Source organism: Chelonia mydas, chromosome 6 (genome assembly GCF_015237465.2).
Source record: "Chelonia mydas isolate rCheMyd1 chromosome 6, rCheMyd1.pri.v2, whole genome shotgun sequence".
In the NCBI taxonomy this organism is placed as follows: domain Eukaryota; kingdom Metazoa; phylum Chordata; order Testudines; family Cheloniidae; genus Chelonia; species Chelonia mydas.
In genome coordinates this window covers 28,714,045-28,728,504 of record NC_051246.2, presented here as the reverse complement: position 1 = coordinate 28,728,504, position 14,460 = coordinate 28,714,045, and the positions used below count along the sequence as shown (strand labels likewise).

General features: G+C 45.3%; 1 protein-coding gene across 1 annotated transcript in view; it reads right to left on the bottom strand.

Moving 5' to 3' along the window:
* CD81 (CD81 molecule) overlaps positions 1 to 14,460 on the bottom strand; it is a 77,493-nt gene that overhangs the window by 2,149 nt on the left and 60,884 nt on the right. The window contains exons 3-6 of the mRNA XM_007062976.4: positions 9,809 to 9,906; positions 4,598 to 4,672; positions 1,420 to 1,536; positions 379 to 477 (exon numbers count right to left, since the gene is read on the bottom strand). Coding sequence (XP_007063038.2) covers positions 379 to 477; positions 1,420 to 1,536; positions 4,598 to 4,672; positions 9,809 to 9,906 — 389 coding nt within the window. The remainder of the gene's footprint in view (positions 1 to 378; positions 478 to 1,419; positions 1,537 to 4,597; positions 4,673 to 9,808; positions 9,907 to 14,460) is intronic.

Sequence of the window (14,460 nt, the reverse complement as noted above, 5' to 3'; positions counted from 1 at the left end):
TTTGCTTGGTGCTGAATAGCCAATCTATTTCCAGTGGGGCTGTCAATGCTGAGGAGATGAGTTTCTTATCCTTATTCCTTTACTATCCCCACTTATTCCCCTCAGCCCCACACCTTTGCCAGCAAGCAGAGAGGGCTGGCTCCTGAGGGGAAATTAAGACAGAAGATGGATTGTTTAATTCTGATGCATTGCTTTCTTCCCCTTCTTGATGGGAGAGTGATGGGGAAGTCAACTCCAATTCAAGAATTGGGACTGAGCAACCCCTGTTACCATGCCAGGGCAAGGGCAAGTTTCCTGGGTGTGTCAAGATTGTAGTAGGGCTCCATGGACTTGCTCCCTCACCCAACACTGTATGGTAGAAACAACAGCCATCCCTACCTGGGCAGTTTCCATCAAGTTTTGTTGCTTTGGACAGAGATCATTACGGATGAGCAAGGTGCCTGTGGTCATTATGGTATTTGCACCGCAGCAATCCAGCTATATGTGGAGAGAAAACAGGGTTAGCAGTCTGCATTTCCAGGTCACAGGTACCAGCCTGGCTCGTATGGAGAGTAGCAAACCTCCAAATTCAAGTTCTGATTTCTATGTAGTGCAGTGGCTGGATAGGATAATCCTACGAGATGTGTACTCCTGGCCCCTGGAGATTCCAGAAGATCTAGCTAGAGCCAGAGGAAATGTTGGACAAATTAATTGGAGCTGAGCTCCTCTTCCATTGGATTCTATTTAATGGAGGTATGAGATAGTTTCAGGATAAACAAAAGGGCTTTTATTTAAACTCGGACATGACTTAATGGGCTCCATGTTAGACAGAATACTATGTGGGCACCTCCGTCATCCTACCTATCTCAGGTAGCTATACAACATGCCTAAGCATCCAGGGCAAAATATTAAGATCTGGATGTAATTTAGTCTCCAGTGGGCCCTGCTCTTGCCATCCCTTGGTTCAAATACTCAGACCTGGCATCTCCCTGTCACCATTCCTTCAGCTCCTCATTACCTGTTATTTGACAAGACTTCTGAAAAAAAGAGATGTTTTTTGCACCAAGCTCTGACCATAGCTAGGGTTGAGCTAACTCAGATCTTCACAGCAAAGACCCTGTGCTGAGAAAGCCTTGATACCAGCTCCTGATCCTGCTAATGCCTTCGCTACACTAAGTCCAAGGCACCAGCTGTTCAACCTCACTGCCTCTTCCTTCACAGGAGGAGCAGTTTATGCACAACGATGCTTATTCCTGACCACTTCTGTAAAGTCCCACAAACTGAAGGAGGGCTCATCACACATGGGTCGGTCAAATTACTCCGAGGTGCATATCCCCTGTGGATAGCTGGGGACCTTTCATTTGCAGGTAGTGCTGCGACTGGGTAGATTATTTTTATGCCCTGTGGAGAGCCCCCACATAGCTATCCCAGGCACCTTACCGTTTCATGGAAGGTCTTCACCACAGTTTTCGCATTAGTTGCGTCAGAATCCGACAGGTCTTGTTGCAACGCTTGTTGCAATGCTTGATCGTAGAATTGCTTCACGTCTTTGGCAACCTGCAGAGGGAGAACAAGAAAATCCCTCTTACAGCCACAGAAGATAAACCTAAACAGATCCTTCCAACTGCTTTGCAAGGCAGCGACAAAGTGGCACAGATGCCAGGCAGCCCAGCTAGTCCCCGTCACTGTCATTCCCAGATGAGCAAGAAGAGCAGGGCTGTATTTGTGACAATTATGGCAATATCCTGGATAAACCTTCCTGACCTAACTTGAACTTAATTCAAATACGCTTGGCGTTCATTATATTAAAAATGTGGGGGATCGTACGTAACTTCTTTAGAATCATAGGACTGGAAAGGACCTCAAGAGGTCATCCAGTTCAGTCCCCTGCACCCATGGAAGGACTACATATTATCTAGACCATCCCTGACAGGTGTTTGTCTAACCTGCTCTTAAACAGCTCCAATGATGGAGATTCCACAACCTCCCTAGGCAATTTATTCCAGTGCTTCACCACCCTGGTTAGGAAGTTTTTCCTAATGTCCAACCTCAACCTCCCTTGCTGAAATTTAAGCCCATTGCCTCTTGTCCTATCCTCAGAGGTTAAGAACAATTGCTCTCCCTCTTCCTTGTAACAACCTTTTATGTACTTGAAAACTGTTATGTCGTCTCTCAGTCTTCTCTTTTCCAGACTAAACAAACCCAATTTTTTTTTCAATCTTCCCTCATAGGTCATGTTTTCTAGACCTCTAATCATTTTTGTCGCTCTTCTCTGGACTGTCTCCAATTTGTCCACATCCTTCCTGAAATGTGGTGCCCACAACTGGACACAATACGCCAGCTGAGGCCTAATCAGCCCAGAGTAGAGCGGAAGAATGACTTCTAGCAGGAAGACCGGATTAATGCAATCTCTAGGAGATATTAGGAACTTCAAAGGACTTTTTAGGACGATATACGTAAAGTGGATTTCCTAGGAAATACTCAGGGGTGAGGGAAATGCAAATACTCTGAATCCTAGGAAATACACTCCAATGTGCTCCAATGCCATTGGCACCAATTAATGCAAGTCACCTTTAGTCAGAGCCATTCAGCAGAGACGTTTACAGAGAGTAGCCTCTCCTTTGATCAGAACGGCCCCATCAGCCCTAGCTCCTCCCATGTTAGTTAGGAGGTGCATCAGCAGGGTGGATGGGGAGGAGGGTAGAAACAGACTGTCAGCATTATTAGCCACGATCCCCAGCCACTGCACCCCTGAGCGCAGGGAGAACAGACACAACAAGTGTGATCAAGCAAGAGCCTGAATTACCCCCATTCATATTCAAATGTTAAATTAAATCACAAGTTGCGGACACCGCTGCTCTCATCAGGTTGGCAAATCCTTGTCCTCTTTTAGGGTTTTATACTGCCGCCCATCCCCTTGGTATCGGAGTGTCTTCCACATAAAAATCAAAATCAAATTCTTAACTGGATTTTATTCTGTCACCTCTTGGCCTCTCACCAACAATACCCAGACAAAAGTAACATTTTACATAGTCCACAACCATCCTGAAAGGGTTCTTATCCTTAGCGACAGAGCTTTTTCTAATGAAGTAATTCTTTTCTCCTATGAATCATTGGTTGAATGTTTCCATCCACAGCTGAGTGAGTGAGGTCTCTCAAATGGAACTGACAACCACCTGCTTGTGTAGTTTAATTAAACTTCTTAATAAAGCAATTGACTTTCCAACTCTCACCCCCACCCCACCCGATGCTAACTGTTTCTCCAAGCACAGTAAATCCCCTTCTCTTCTTGAGCCCCCCGATGGTGAAGGGACCAGAATATTAATGCCCAATTCCCGCCTCACTGCGGGATTGCCAAAGTTCTCACGCAGAGACCATAGATCCTTGGAGGACAGAGCATGCGTGCACGTTACACCAGTTTCTGAGGAGTGCTGTGCCAGAAGAAAGGTAAGGGCAGGTACTGAGTCAAAAGGTGGAGCCAGCCCTATCCTGCCACCCCTCTTTAGGGAACACTACTCTGGGTCCCTGATGAGACATCTTCCCTCCAGCATCTCTCAATCCAGAAGACAGGGAGAAATCAACATGGAGACACTGGTGACGTTATGTAGGGAAGTGAATTGGTGCCTAGGAGGTGGGTATCAGCACAAGGCAGCTGCTGTGTGTGTCTTCATGGAGGGGTGGGGAAGAGGGCAGAAAGGGAAGTGGTGCTTCTGTGGGGAGGCAAAAGGAGGGAGTTTACTCAGGTCCTGTCCTTCATTTCTGGCTCCTCAGAACACATATACTCATCCTGAGGCGCCAAGGGTTAGACATCTAATACCGAGATTTCAGGCTGAAAAGTCCACATAGGCTTGCCAGGGAGTAGGTCCATCATTCCCATCTCATGTGTGAGCGATCAGGACCCAGTGCCTGGCCTGTATACGGTCTCTGCATCTTGTGCGTGCCTGGAATCTAAGACAGCAGCACTCTGCTCCTTGCATGATGAAAATTCACAGCATGTATACTGCACTTTTGAGGAATAGTAATTTCCAAGAGATCCCTTCTTACAATGTAACCTGGTCCCTGAGCCAGAATACTCACTGGGGTTTGGTGCTGTGAGAGTCCAGAGATTCCCTTTGTGCTATGCAGCCAGGTTTGCGCTATTTTTTTTCCCCAGCATATATCTATGCACACCCACATTACACTCCAGGACTCTATGCAAGGGTCCACTTGTGTTATTTGTATTGCAATAGCACCTAGAGAACCAAGCTGAGATCAGGGCCCCATTCTTCTAGGCACTGTACATACATACTGTGTGTGTGTGTGTGTGTATGTATATATATATATATATGTAATATATATATAAGGAGGAGTCTGCCACAAAATGCTTACTGCACTAAACAAAGGAAGTATTATCCCCATTTTATGGATGGGGAAGTGAGGCACAGAAAGGTTAAGTGACTTACCCAAGATCACATAGTGAGTCTGTGGTAGAACCAGGAACTGAACCCACAACTCCGGAGTCTCAGTCTATGCCTCAAGCACAAGACCATCATTCCACTGGCTGGGACAGAACCGTAGCAGACTCTTGCGCAACCGCATGATTGCAGAGGAACAAGAGTTTCAGGGATATTTTTCTTACCAGATCTTTATTGACGAACCCCCAGATTCCAGCAGCCACTTCACAAGCAAACAGGATCACCAGGCAAGTGAAGAACTGTGAAGACAGATTATGAGAGGGACATTAAGAGGCTTGACTACAGGGCAGAGAAAGGGGCTTTGGGGAGGGCAGCTCACAGTTCCACTGGAGGAAGAATGGGGCAGAATTGTCCCACCAGGGAAAAATATGGTTCAGCTGATGGGGACAGCAACGTGGCTTCAATGGCTCAAGGATCTGGTGGCAAAAACATTCTACATGCATGGCACCTGGAGAGACCCTTGAGCAATTCCACTCTGGGAACAATTCAGGCTGGTCTGGGTTGGGGAGAGATCATCAGAGAGCTGTCCATTACTCAGAACAAGAGGGGGGGGGGGCTCTATGGGAAAAAAAAGATAACCTTCCTGGGCTTACAGGGAACGTTGTGCGAGCTTCCTGCTTTGACACAAGCCATTCTAGATTTGTCAGCATGGGGATAACAGCATATACCAGCCGCTGAGGAGCGGCAGTGCGTCAGGCTGTGATTTATGGAGGGTTCTCTTGGCAGTTGCAGCCCTGCAAAGCTACTGCAGTTTTTTGCATAAATATGAACACACATGGCTCTCTCAGCCTCACCTTATTAGCACTTAACCCGAATACTCCACTCCTGCCAAGCCAGAACCTCCCTCTACAAGATTAATAGATTCCAATGCCAGAAGGGACCCACTGTGATTGTCTAGTCTGACCTGCACAACACAGCCCATAGAACTTCCCCAAAATTATTCCTAGAAAACATCTTTTAAATAGACATCCAGCCTTGATTTAAAAATTGTCAGTGGTGGAGAATCCACCCCGACCCTCGATAAATGTATGCCTTCTTTCCATTCTGAATTTCGTCTCACTTCAAGTTCCATTGAATTGTGTTGTACCTTTCTGTGTCTGACTGAAGAGCCCATTATCCAAGATTTGTTTCCCATGGAGGTATTTAGAGACTGTAATCAAATCACCCTTTAAGCTTCTCCTTGTTAAGATAAATAGTGATAGGCTCCAGGAGCTCAATCTGTGAGGCATATTTTCTAATCCTTTAAATCATTCTCTTGGCTCTTCTCTGAACTCTCTCCAATTTAGCAACGTCCTTCTTCAATTGTTGACAACAGAACTGGACACAATATTCCAGCAGGGGTTGCACCAGTGCCAAACACAGACATAAAAACCAACCTACTCCTACTTGAGATTCCTCTGTTTATGCATCCAAAGATAGTATTAGCCCTTTTGACCATAACGTTTCCCTGGGAACTCCTGTTCCACCACTGCGAGGGACAGACCTTTGGGTTTCCAGGAGGACCAGAGTGTTAATTTTCTATTCTGGCTTTGGGAGACTAATGAAAGAAGAAAGAGAAGCTAAATCACACTGGTCCAAGTCAAGTGCCATCTAAGTGTTCCTACACCATTCCTGTGGGGAAAGCATGGGGTGGAGAGTTCTCTGAGCATTTCCCACAGCCAGTCCTGTTACACCATTCCCTAGACCAACTCTCTGCTGGGAAAGGCTATTGTCCTAGTTGTTTGGCAGCCAACTTCATGGAAGGGAAGGGAAGAGGTGGATGTGCAGAAAGGGAAGAGGTGGATGTGCACATGAAAGAATACATCACAAAAGGGAGCACCATATTATTGGCAATTGGGATTTCTTTCCCAGTTTCACTCACTCACACACATGCACAATGATCCCAGGAAGACAGGAAAAAGGAGTTTTTAAACTGTACTTGTAACAAAATTATTCTGTTTTTGTGGCCTCTGATCTGGAAATTAAGAGCCTAGACTCCAATGTGTAAAACGAAAGGGATTACAAGAAGTAGAAGTGGTGCTCTATACAAAAGAGAGAACTTGAGGCATTTGTAGCCAGTGCGTGCAGTTTCAATTGTAACAATCCAAACAGCTGGGGCAAGGCTGCTGTAATTCCCAGACTGGACACTAGGTTTCACTCTTGCAGTTGGTATCCTCGGTGAGAAAAATGTTTATTTACATGTTCTTGGAAAGCTGCACTTTTAATAATTTTTGCAAGTAAGTTATGAAACTCTTCCTATATAAAGTTAATGTTCTGAGACACCCCCTCCAGATTCCTGACCAGGCACTTGGTACTTCCAAAGGAGCTTCCTCCCACAGAGAACATAGGCCAGATTTCACACAGAGCCCAGTGCAAGCAGGGGTAGGATTTAGGGAGTTTGGTCAGTGCTGCCATACTGAAAACGTGAGCAAAAAAGCTCCAGTCAGGCTCAGTGCTATCAAAGCTCAGTGCCTTGACTTAAAGTGCTCCCTAGTGACATGGAATTCACAGAATCTATTCCTTACCCTTCTCCAGAACCGAGATCCTTACTACATCTTCCCTTATAGCAAAAGCCACGTTCCCAGGGTCCAGCTAGAAAGCTTGCCCTTCCATTTCAGGGGCTCCTGTTAATCTTTTGAAGGTCACATTACTGCAAAACAAGGAGTGCTTTATTTCTTGCCATCCAAAAAGCTATCCAGCATCCCTCGAAGCAAAGCTCACGATGCATATGGTGTACGCATTTAGTACCAACGCCTCCTCTTTGTGTTATTCTCTTCCTGAGTCTCCATTCAAATAGTCATTTCCTTATGCATCTTCCTACGCTCCCCAAAGTTACATCCGTGGAGATGGCAGCAGTACAGAACTTTCAAGGTGTGCTAGGGGAGGAAAACCTTCCTCCTACCAGCTACATAGCGAAAATAGCATCTGTGGCATTAGAACATATTCTCAATAGATCACTTCCATGGTTCCTAGTCTTTAGCACCTCTATCTCCAGTCTGGCTTTTGTGGACAATTTAAATGCCATGGACTGCCTTGTATTACTCCTTTGTGATGAACATTTTCCCATGAACACCCATTATCCTCGGCCACACGGGGAGTGAGGTCACAGAGGGGAAATAAATACCTGGTGGGTTAAAACACTTTACCTTGAAAGCTCCATGCCTCAATGCACAGTAGCATCAGTTTCCTCATGTAACCACAGCTTATCAGGTGTCATTCAAAAGGTGCCTCCAGCCTTCCCTTGGCAAACAAAAGTGGGAGGGAGGGATGCAGTCAAAGACTGCTAATCTCAGCCATAGCAATCAGTTTCACTATGAGGTCTCACATAGATTCTATCATCTGCTCATTAAATCTCCTTCCAGACTTCAAAGGGAGGCAGGGAATTCAATTACTGTAGTTCCTTGGTTTTACAAGAACTTGCTGACAGAATATTCTCAAGGTCCTCAGGATCTCACTCAGATAACCCCTGCCATATTTGCCAGTTGGTTCCTCTCACCTTCGACTGTTATTAGTAATTATATCTGGCTCTTAGATAGCACTTTTCATCAGGAGAGCGCAAAATGTTCTAGAAAGGAGATCAGGATCATTATCACCCTTTTATAGATGGGAAACTGAGGGGCGGGGAACAGAAATGACTTGCTTAAGATCACCCATCAGGCTGGTGGCAGGAAACCTGAGTTCTGTTCCTGGCTCTGAGTCCCGGTGCGGTGCTCAATCCCCTAACTGGAGAGTGCTGTGAAACATTTTCCCTTGGAAAGCCAAATAGACTGGAGTCTAGTCTAAGATTACAACCCAGCCTAGGACTAATTTTAAACAAATAAACTCCCCCACAAGTAGAGGCTTTTGGGGTGCTGTGTTTTCTTTAAGGACAAACACAAAGAGATGGCAACAGGAAGCTGGCTCATAAGGATAGATTTCTTTCCCAGAATACACAGGATGTACCAGTGCAATGTGTCTTAATTCCAGGCAGTCCATGAACACACTTGAGCGCTGGAACTTCTCCAGCCAGAGTCCTTTACAGCACTGGGATTCAACGTGAACGTGAACTTTCACCCAAAGTTCAGACCAAAACTTGCAAGAGTCAAAGAAAGTTCAGAAATCAATAGTTCCCTCATTCACCTCCTATTTTTCAAATTTTTAGTAGTTCTGGATTCTGAAAGTACCAAAACGTCACAAGAATGAGCTGGAAATATCATGGAATAGTCTATTGCGAAAACTCAGGAAACTGGACATATGATTAATCCAAACGTACTTCACACTCTGAACACTAAGACCGGCAAAGAGTCCCTCTCTTTACTACCATCACAATCATCTCCATTCTCCAATGGTTTAGTTTACCGGGCCTCCATTATTCAGGTTCCCCTGTTGATAGATATATACTGGACCGTATAAACTGAGAAACTGGCAACTGTTTACCACATATCTAAAGCACCTAGCTCAGTTTTAGGTGCTGAGTAGTTCCTACTGGAATGCCATGGTTAATAAACACAAAGAGATACGGTGGAGGTCAAGGTGAATGGGGACAACAGCATTGTGCGGGCTTGGTGTTTGTACAAATGTTAATAGAACAGAACCTGCCCAGTGTCCTGAACTGTTGGATCACACTGATAATACTTGCTTGCTTGAATAACAAAGTGTCCCAGCATTTACCACAAAGGCCTCCCTGTCGTACTGTAGGAAGCTTAAGCCAAGCACTTACTCTGGGCCACAGCACAGTCAGTTAACCCTTAAGGAACTGGGTTATCCACTTGAGGCAGAAACTGATTTCCAGGGTTTGGGCAGTTTGTAGAGGACACTAGGTAAGAAAGAAGGGGCGGGGGTCCTCTGTCACTGCTTAGAGGCCCTGTGTCCAGAGTGGGACAAATAAATGTAGTGAGTCCCAACTGGCCTCATTCCCCTGTGACTGCTGGAATGAATCTCAGTGTGCCCTGCTTCCTACACCCTCCCATTCTACTGGTGGCTCCTGCCCCCATCCTAAGGCCAGGAATCAGCAAGAGGCTGGTGACGTTCACTAGCAGCACAAACTTTCTGAGCAACGGAGACTGCTCCTCTCCTGACATGCACAGGGAATCTCACGTCCAAAAGAGTGGGATGGTAGAGAAAGAGCGATACCTAGGGAGACTACACTCATCCTCCAAGAACACTGAAGCTATTTATACCTTTCGTCAGTGTCCGAAAGATTAGTTCCCATCATCGTCACTGACTATTAAAGATGAGAGAGAGTTAGTCTTATCCAGTAGCCAATGCAACATTCTTCCCGTATGTGCTGCTCTCCAGTACTCCATTCAGTCCAGATTTAAACTACTCCCACTACTTTCTGCACACAAAATTTGGCTAGGTGACTGTTAAAAGATCTGCCTGATACCATGTAGTGTTCAAGCATTTGTCTCTCTTACCGTTCCCAGAAGGCACTGGGATTCCTGGATAGCACCGTAGCATCCCAGGAACCCCACAAACATCATCACTGCACCAACAGCAATCAGGATGTAGATCCCTGCAAAAGGGGAGAGACACAGGCAGGACAAACACGTTAGTGAAGAGTCTTCACCAGAAACATTCTAGCATTTAACTAGACCTTAGCGCTCTGAAAAGCTAATTACAAAGTTTGGATAACTATGGCCCAGAAGAAGCATAGCAGGAGGTGCTGCAAGCCCAGATTGTGCTATATGAGCAGAGCCTGTAGAGAAGGTACTATGACTGGCTCCATTCTCTCTTACGAATACTTTACTTTAAAAAAAAACAAAAAACCCCCAACAAAATAACAAAAAAGCCCATCCCTCACTAAAATTCAACAGACATAATAAAAACAGAATAGAAGATAAATGTAAGGAACTGCTAGTTATGATTGAGTTCCAATGTCTGCTTCAAGCCATTCCTAATACCCCTTCTTTACAAAAATTAAGAAGTTGCATATTATTGCCTCAGAGAGGTTTCTTTTTCAGATGAAAATGCCCAAAGACAATCTCTCAGTTTGAACCAATGTCTGCTTGATCATTGGAGTATGAAAATGTGCGTGTGAACACACACCTCAGAATCTGAAAGTGCCTGAAGCTAGTAATTTCAAACTGGTCTTATTTAAAAAAAAAAAAAAAAATCTAAGAGATCGAAGAAGTCCGTGATCTCTGTAAGCACCTCAAGCCAAGTCAGTCTTTATTAAAAATAAAATAAAATAAAATAAATAAATTCATAATCAGTGAAATCAAAGGCAAATCATGCAAACAAAATCAATCGAGCAAACAAATAAATAGTTACCCCTCCAAATAACTAAGGCAGTGCAATGCTGAGGTTGGGAAGTCGAGCACTCAAAAGTCAGAAGACCCTAGAAGTGAAGGTAGCTCCCATGATGTAGTGGTTTAGATTCCTTTTTATCCTTGTAAACGTTAAAATGTATTGTTTGGTTTTAAGAGTGGGTTTTTCAGAAGTGCACATCATTGGCTTAACTCTGTTCCTACCAAAAAAGTCTACCATTGACTTCAATGGGAGCAACATTAGGTCAGTGTGGAGCACTTTGGAAAATCCAACCCTCTCTGCAGTATTTACTTATTTATTTCACTTTGGATTTTTGAGAACAAAAAAGGTGGACATCGCAAGCGCTAGGCACCCTAAGAAGTTTTACTTAAACAAATCAGCAGCAACTGTGCAATACAGAGCAGTAACTAAACTATGCTTCAGTAAGACACGTGGTTCAGTAAAACTCAGCCACCAGCATAGCTTTGTGAAGAACAAGTCACGCCAAACCAACCTAATTTCTTTCTTTGACAGGCTTACTAGCCTAGTGGATAGTGGGGAAGCAGTACACATGATGCAGCTTTATTTTAATAATGCTTTTGAGATAGTCCCACAGGACATTGTTGTCTGCATGAAATTACTATAAAGGTGGATGCACAACTGGTTGAAAACCCTACTCAAAAAGAGTAGTTATCAATGGTTCACTGGGAGGACGTACCTAGTGGGGACTCCCAGAGGTCTGTCCTGGTCTGGTACTATTAAATATTTTAATTAATGACTTGGATAATGGAGTGGAGAGTATGCTTCTAAAATCTGCTGATTACACCAATCTGGGAGGGCTTGCAAGCACTTTGGAGGACATTATTAGAATTAAAACAACCTTGACAAAGAGAATTGGTCTGAAATCAACAAGATGAAATTAAATAAAGACAAATGCAAAATACTTCACTTAGGAAGGAAAAAAAAAATCAAATGCACAGCTAGAAAATGGGGAATAACTGTCTAGGTGGTAGTATTGCTGAAAAGGATATGGGGGTTACAGTCGATCACAAACTGAATGAATCAACGGTGTGATGCAGTTGCAAAAAAGGCTTATATTCTGGGGTATATTAACAGGAATGTCACATGTAAGACACAGGAGACATTGTCCTGCTTTATTCAGCACTGGTGAGGCCTCAGCTGGAGCACTGTGTCCAGTTCTGGGTGTCACGCTTTACGAAAGATGTGGACAAATTGGAGAGAGTTCAGAGGAGAGCAACAAAAATGATAAAAAGTTTAGGAAACCTGACCAATGAGAAAAGGTTAACAAACAGAGCATGTCTAGTCTTGGGGGCGGGGGAGGGAGACTACGACTGAAGGGGGACCTCATAACAGTCTTCAAATATGTCAAGGGATGTTATGATGAGGATGACGATTCATATTCTCTGTGTCCACTGAAGGCAGGACAAGTAATCTGCTTAATCAGCAGTAAGGGAGATTTAGGTTAGGAATTAGGAAAAAGCTTTCTAACGATAAGGATAGTTAACTACTGGAATATATTACTGAGTTAGGCTATGGAATCCCTGCCCTGGTCTGCACTAGGACTTTAGGTCGAATTTAGCAGCATTAAATCGATGTAAACCTGCACCCGTCCACACGATGAAGCCCTTTATTTCGACTTAAAGGGCTCTTAAAATCGATTTCCGTACTCCACCCCGACAAGTGGATTAGCACTTAAATCGGCCTTGCTGGGTCGAATTTGGGGTACTGTGGACACAATTCGATCGTATTGGCCTCCGGGAGCTATCCCAGGGTGCTCCATTGTGACCGCTCTGGACAGCACTCTCAACTCAGATGCACTGGCCAGGTAGATAGGAAAAGAACTGCGAACTTTTGAATCTCATTTCCTGTTTGGCCAGCGTGGCAAGCTGCAGGTGACCATGCAGAGCTCATCAGCAGAGGTGACCATGATGGAGTCCCAGAATCGCAAAAGAGCTCCAGCATGGACTGAACGGGAGGTACAGGATCTGATCGCTGTATGGGGAGAGGAATCTGTGCTATCAGAACTCCGTTCCAGTTTTCGAAATGCCAAAACCTTTGTCAAAATCTCGCAGGGCATGAAGGACAGAGGCCATAACAGGGATCCGAAGCAGTGCCGCGTGAAACTTAAGGAGCTGAGGCAAGCCTACCAGAAAACCAGAGGGGCGAACGGCCGCTCCGGGTCAGAGCCCCAAACATGCCGCTTCTATGATGAGCTGCATGCCATTTTAGGGGGTTCAGCCACCACTACCCCAGCCATGTTGTTTGACTCCTTCAATGGAGATGGAGGCAACACGGAAGCAGGTTTTGGGGACGAAGAAGAAGATGATGATGATGAGGTTGTAGATAGCTCACAGCAAACAAGCAGAGAAACCGGTTTTCCCGACAGCCAGGAACTGTTTCTCACCCTGGACCTGGAGCCAGTACCCCCCGAACCCACCCAAGGCTGCCTCCTGGACCCGGCAGGCAGAGAAGTGAGTGTACCTTTTAAAATACTATACATGGTTTAAAAGCAAGCATGTGAAAGGATTAATTTGCCCTGGCATTCGCGGCTCTCCTGGATGTACTCTCAAAGCCTTTGCAAAAGGTTTCTGGGGAGGGCAGCCTTATTGCGTCCTTCATGGTAGGACACTTTACCACTCCAGGCCAGTAACACGTACTCGGGAATCATTGTACAACAAAGCATTGCAGTGTATGTTTGCTGGCGTTCAAACAACATCCGTTCTTTATCTCTCTGTGTTATCCTCAGGAGAGTGAGATATCATTCATGGTCACCTGGTTGAAACAGGATGCTTTTCTTCAGGGGACACTCAGAGGAGCCCGTTCCTGCTGGGCTGTTTGCCTGCAGCTGAACAAAAATGTTCCCCGCTGTTAGCCACGGGGAGGGGGGAGGATTAAGGGGGTAGCCATGCGGTGGGGGGAGGCAAAATGTGACCTTGTAACGAAAGCACATGTGCTATTTATGTAATGTTAACAGCAAGGTTTACCCTGAAAGACTGTAGCCACTGTTTTATAAAATGTGTCTTTTTAAATACCGCTGTCCTTTTTTTTTTCCCTCCACCAGCTGCATGTGTTTCAATGATCAAAGGATCTTCTCCTTCCCAGAGGCTAGTGAAGATTAGAAAGAAAAAAAAAAAAAACGCACTCATGATGAAATGTTCTCTGAGCTCATGCTGTCCTCCCACACTGACAGAGCACAGACGAATGCGTGGAGGCAAATAATGTCAGAGTGCAGGAAAGCACAAAATGACCGGGAGGAGAGGTGGCGGGCTGAAGACAGGGCTGAAGCTCAAATGTGGCGGCAGCGTGATGAGAGGAGGCAGGATTCAATGCTGAGGCTGCTGGAGGATCAAACCAGTATGCTCCAGTGTATGGTTGAGCTGCAGCAAAGGCAGCTGGAGCACAGACTGTCACTACAGCCCCTGTGTAACCAACCGCTCTCCTCCCCAAGTTCCATAGCCTCCACACCCAGACGCCCAAGAACGCCGTGGGGGGGGCCACCGGCCAACCAGCCGCTCCACCACAAAGGACTGCCCAAAAAAAGAAGGCTGGCATTCAATAAATTTTAAAGTTGTAAACTTTTAAAGTGCTGTGCTTAAAGTGCTGTGTGGCATTTTCCTTCCCTCCTCCACCACCCCTCCTGGGCTACCTTGGTAGTCATCCCCCTATTTGTGTGATGAATGAATAAAGAATGCATGAATGTGAAGCAACAATGACTTTATTGCCTCTGCAAGCGGTGATCGAACGGAGTAGGGGAGGGTGGTTAGCTTACAGGGAAGTAGAGTGAACCAAGGGGTGGGGG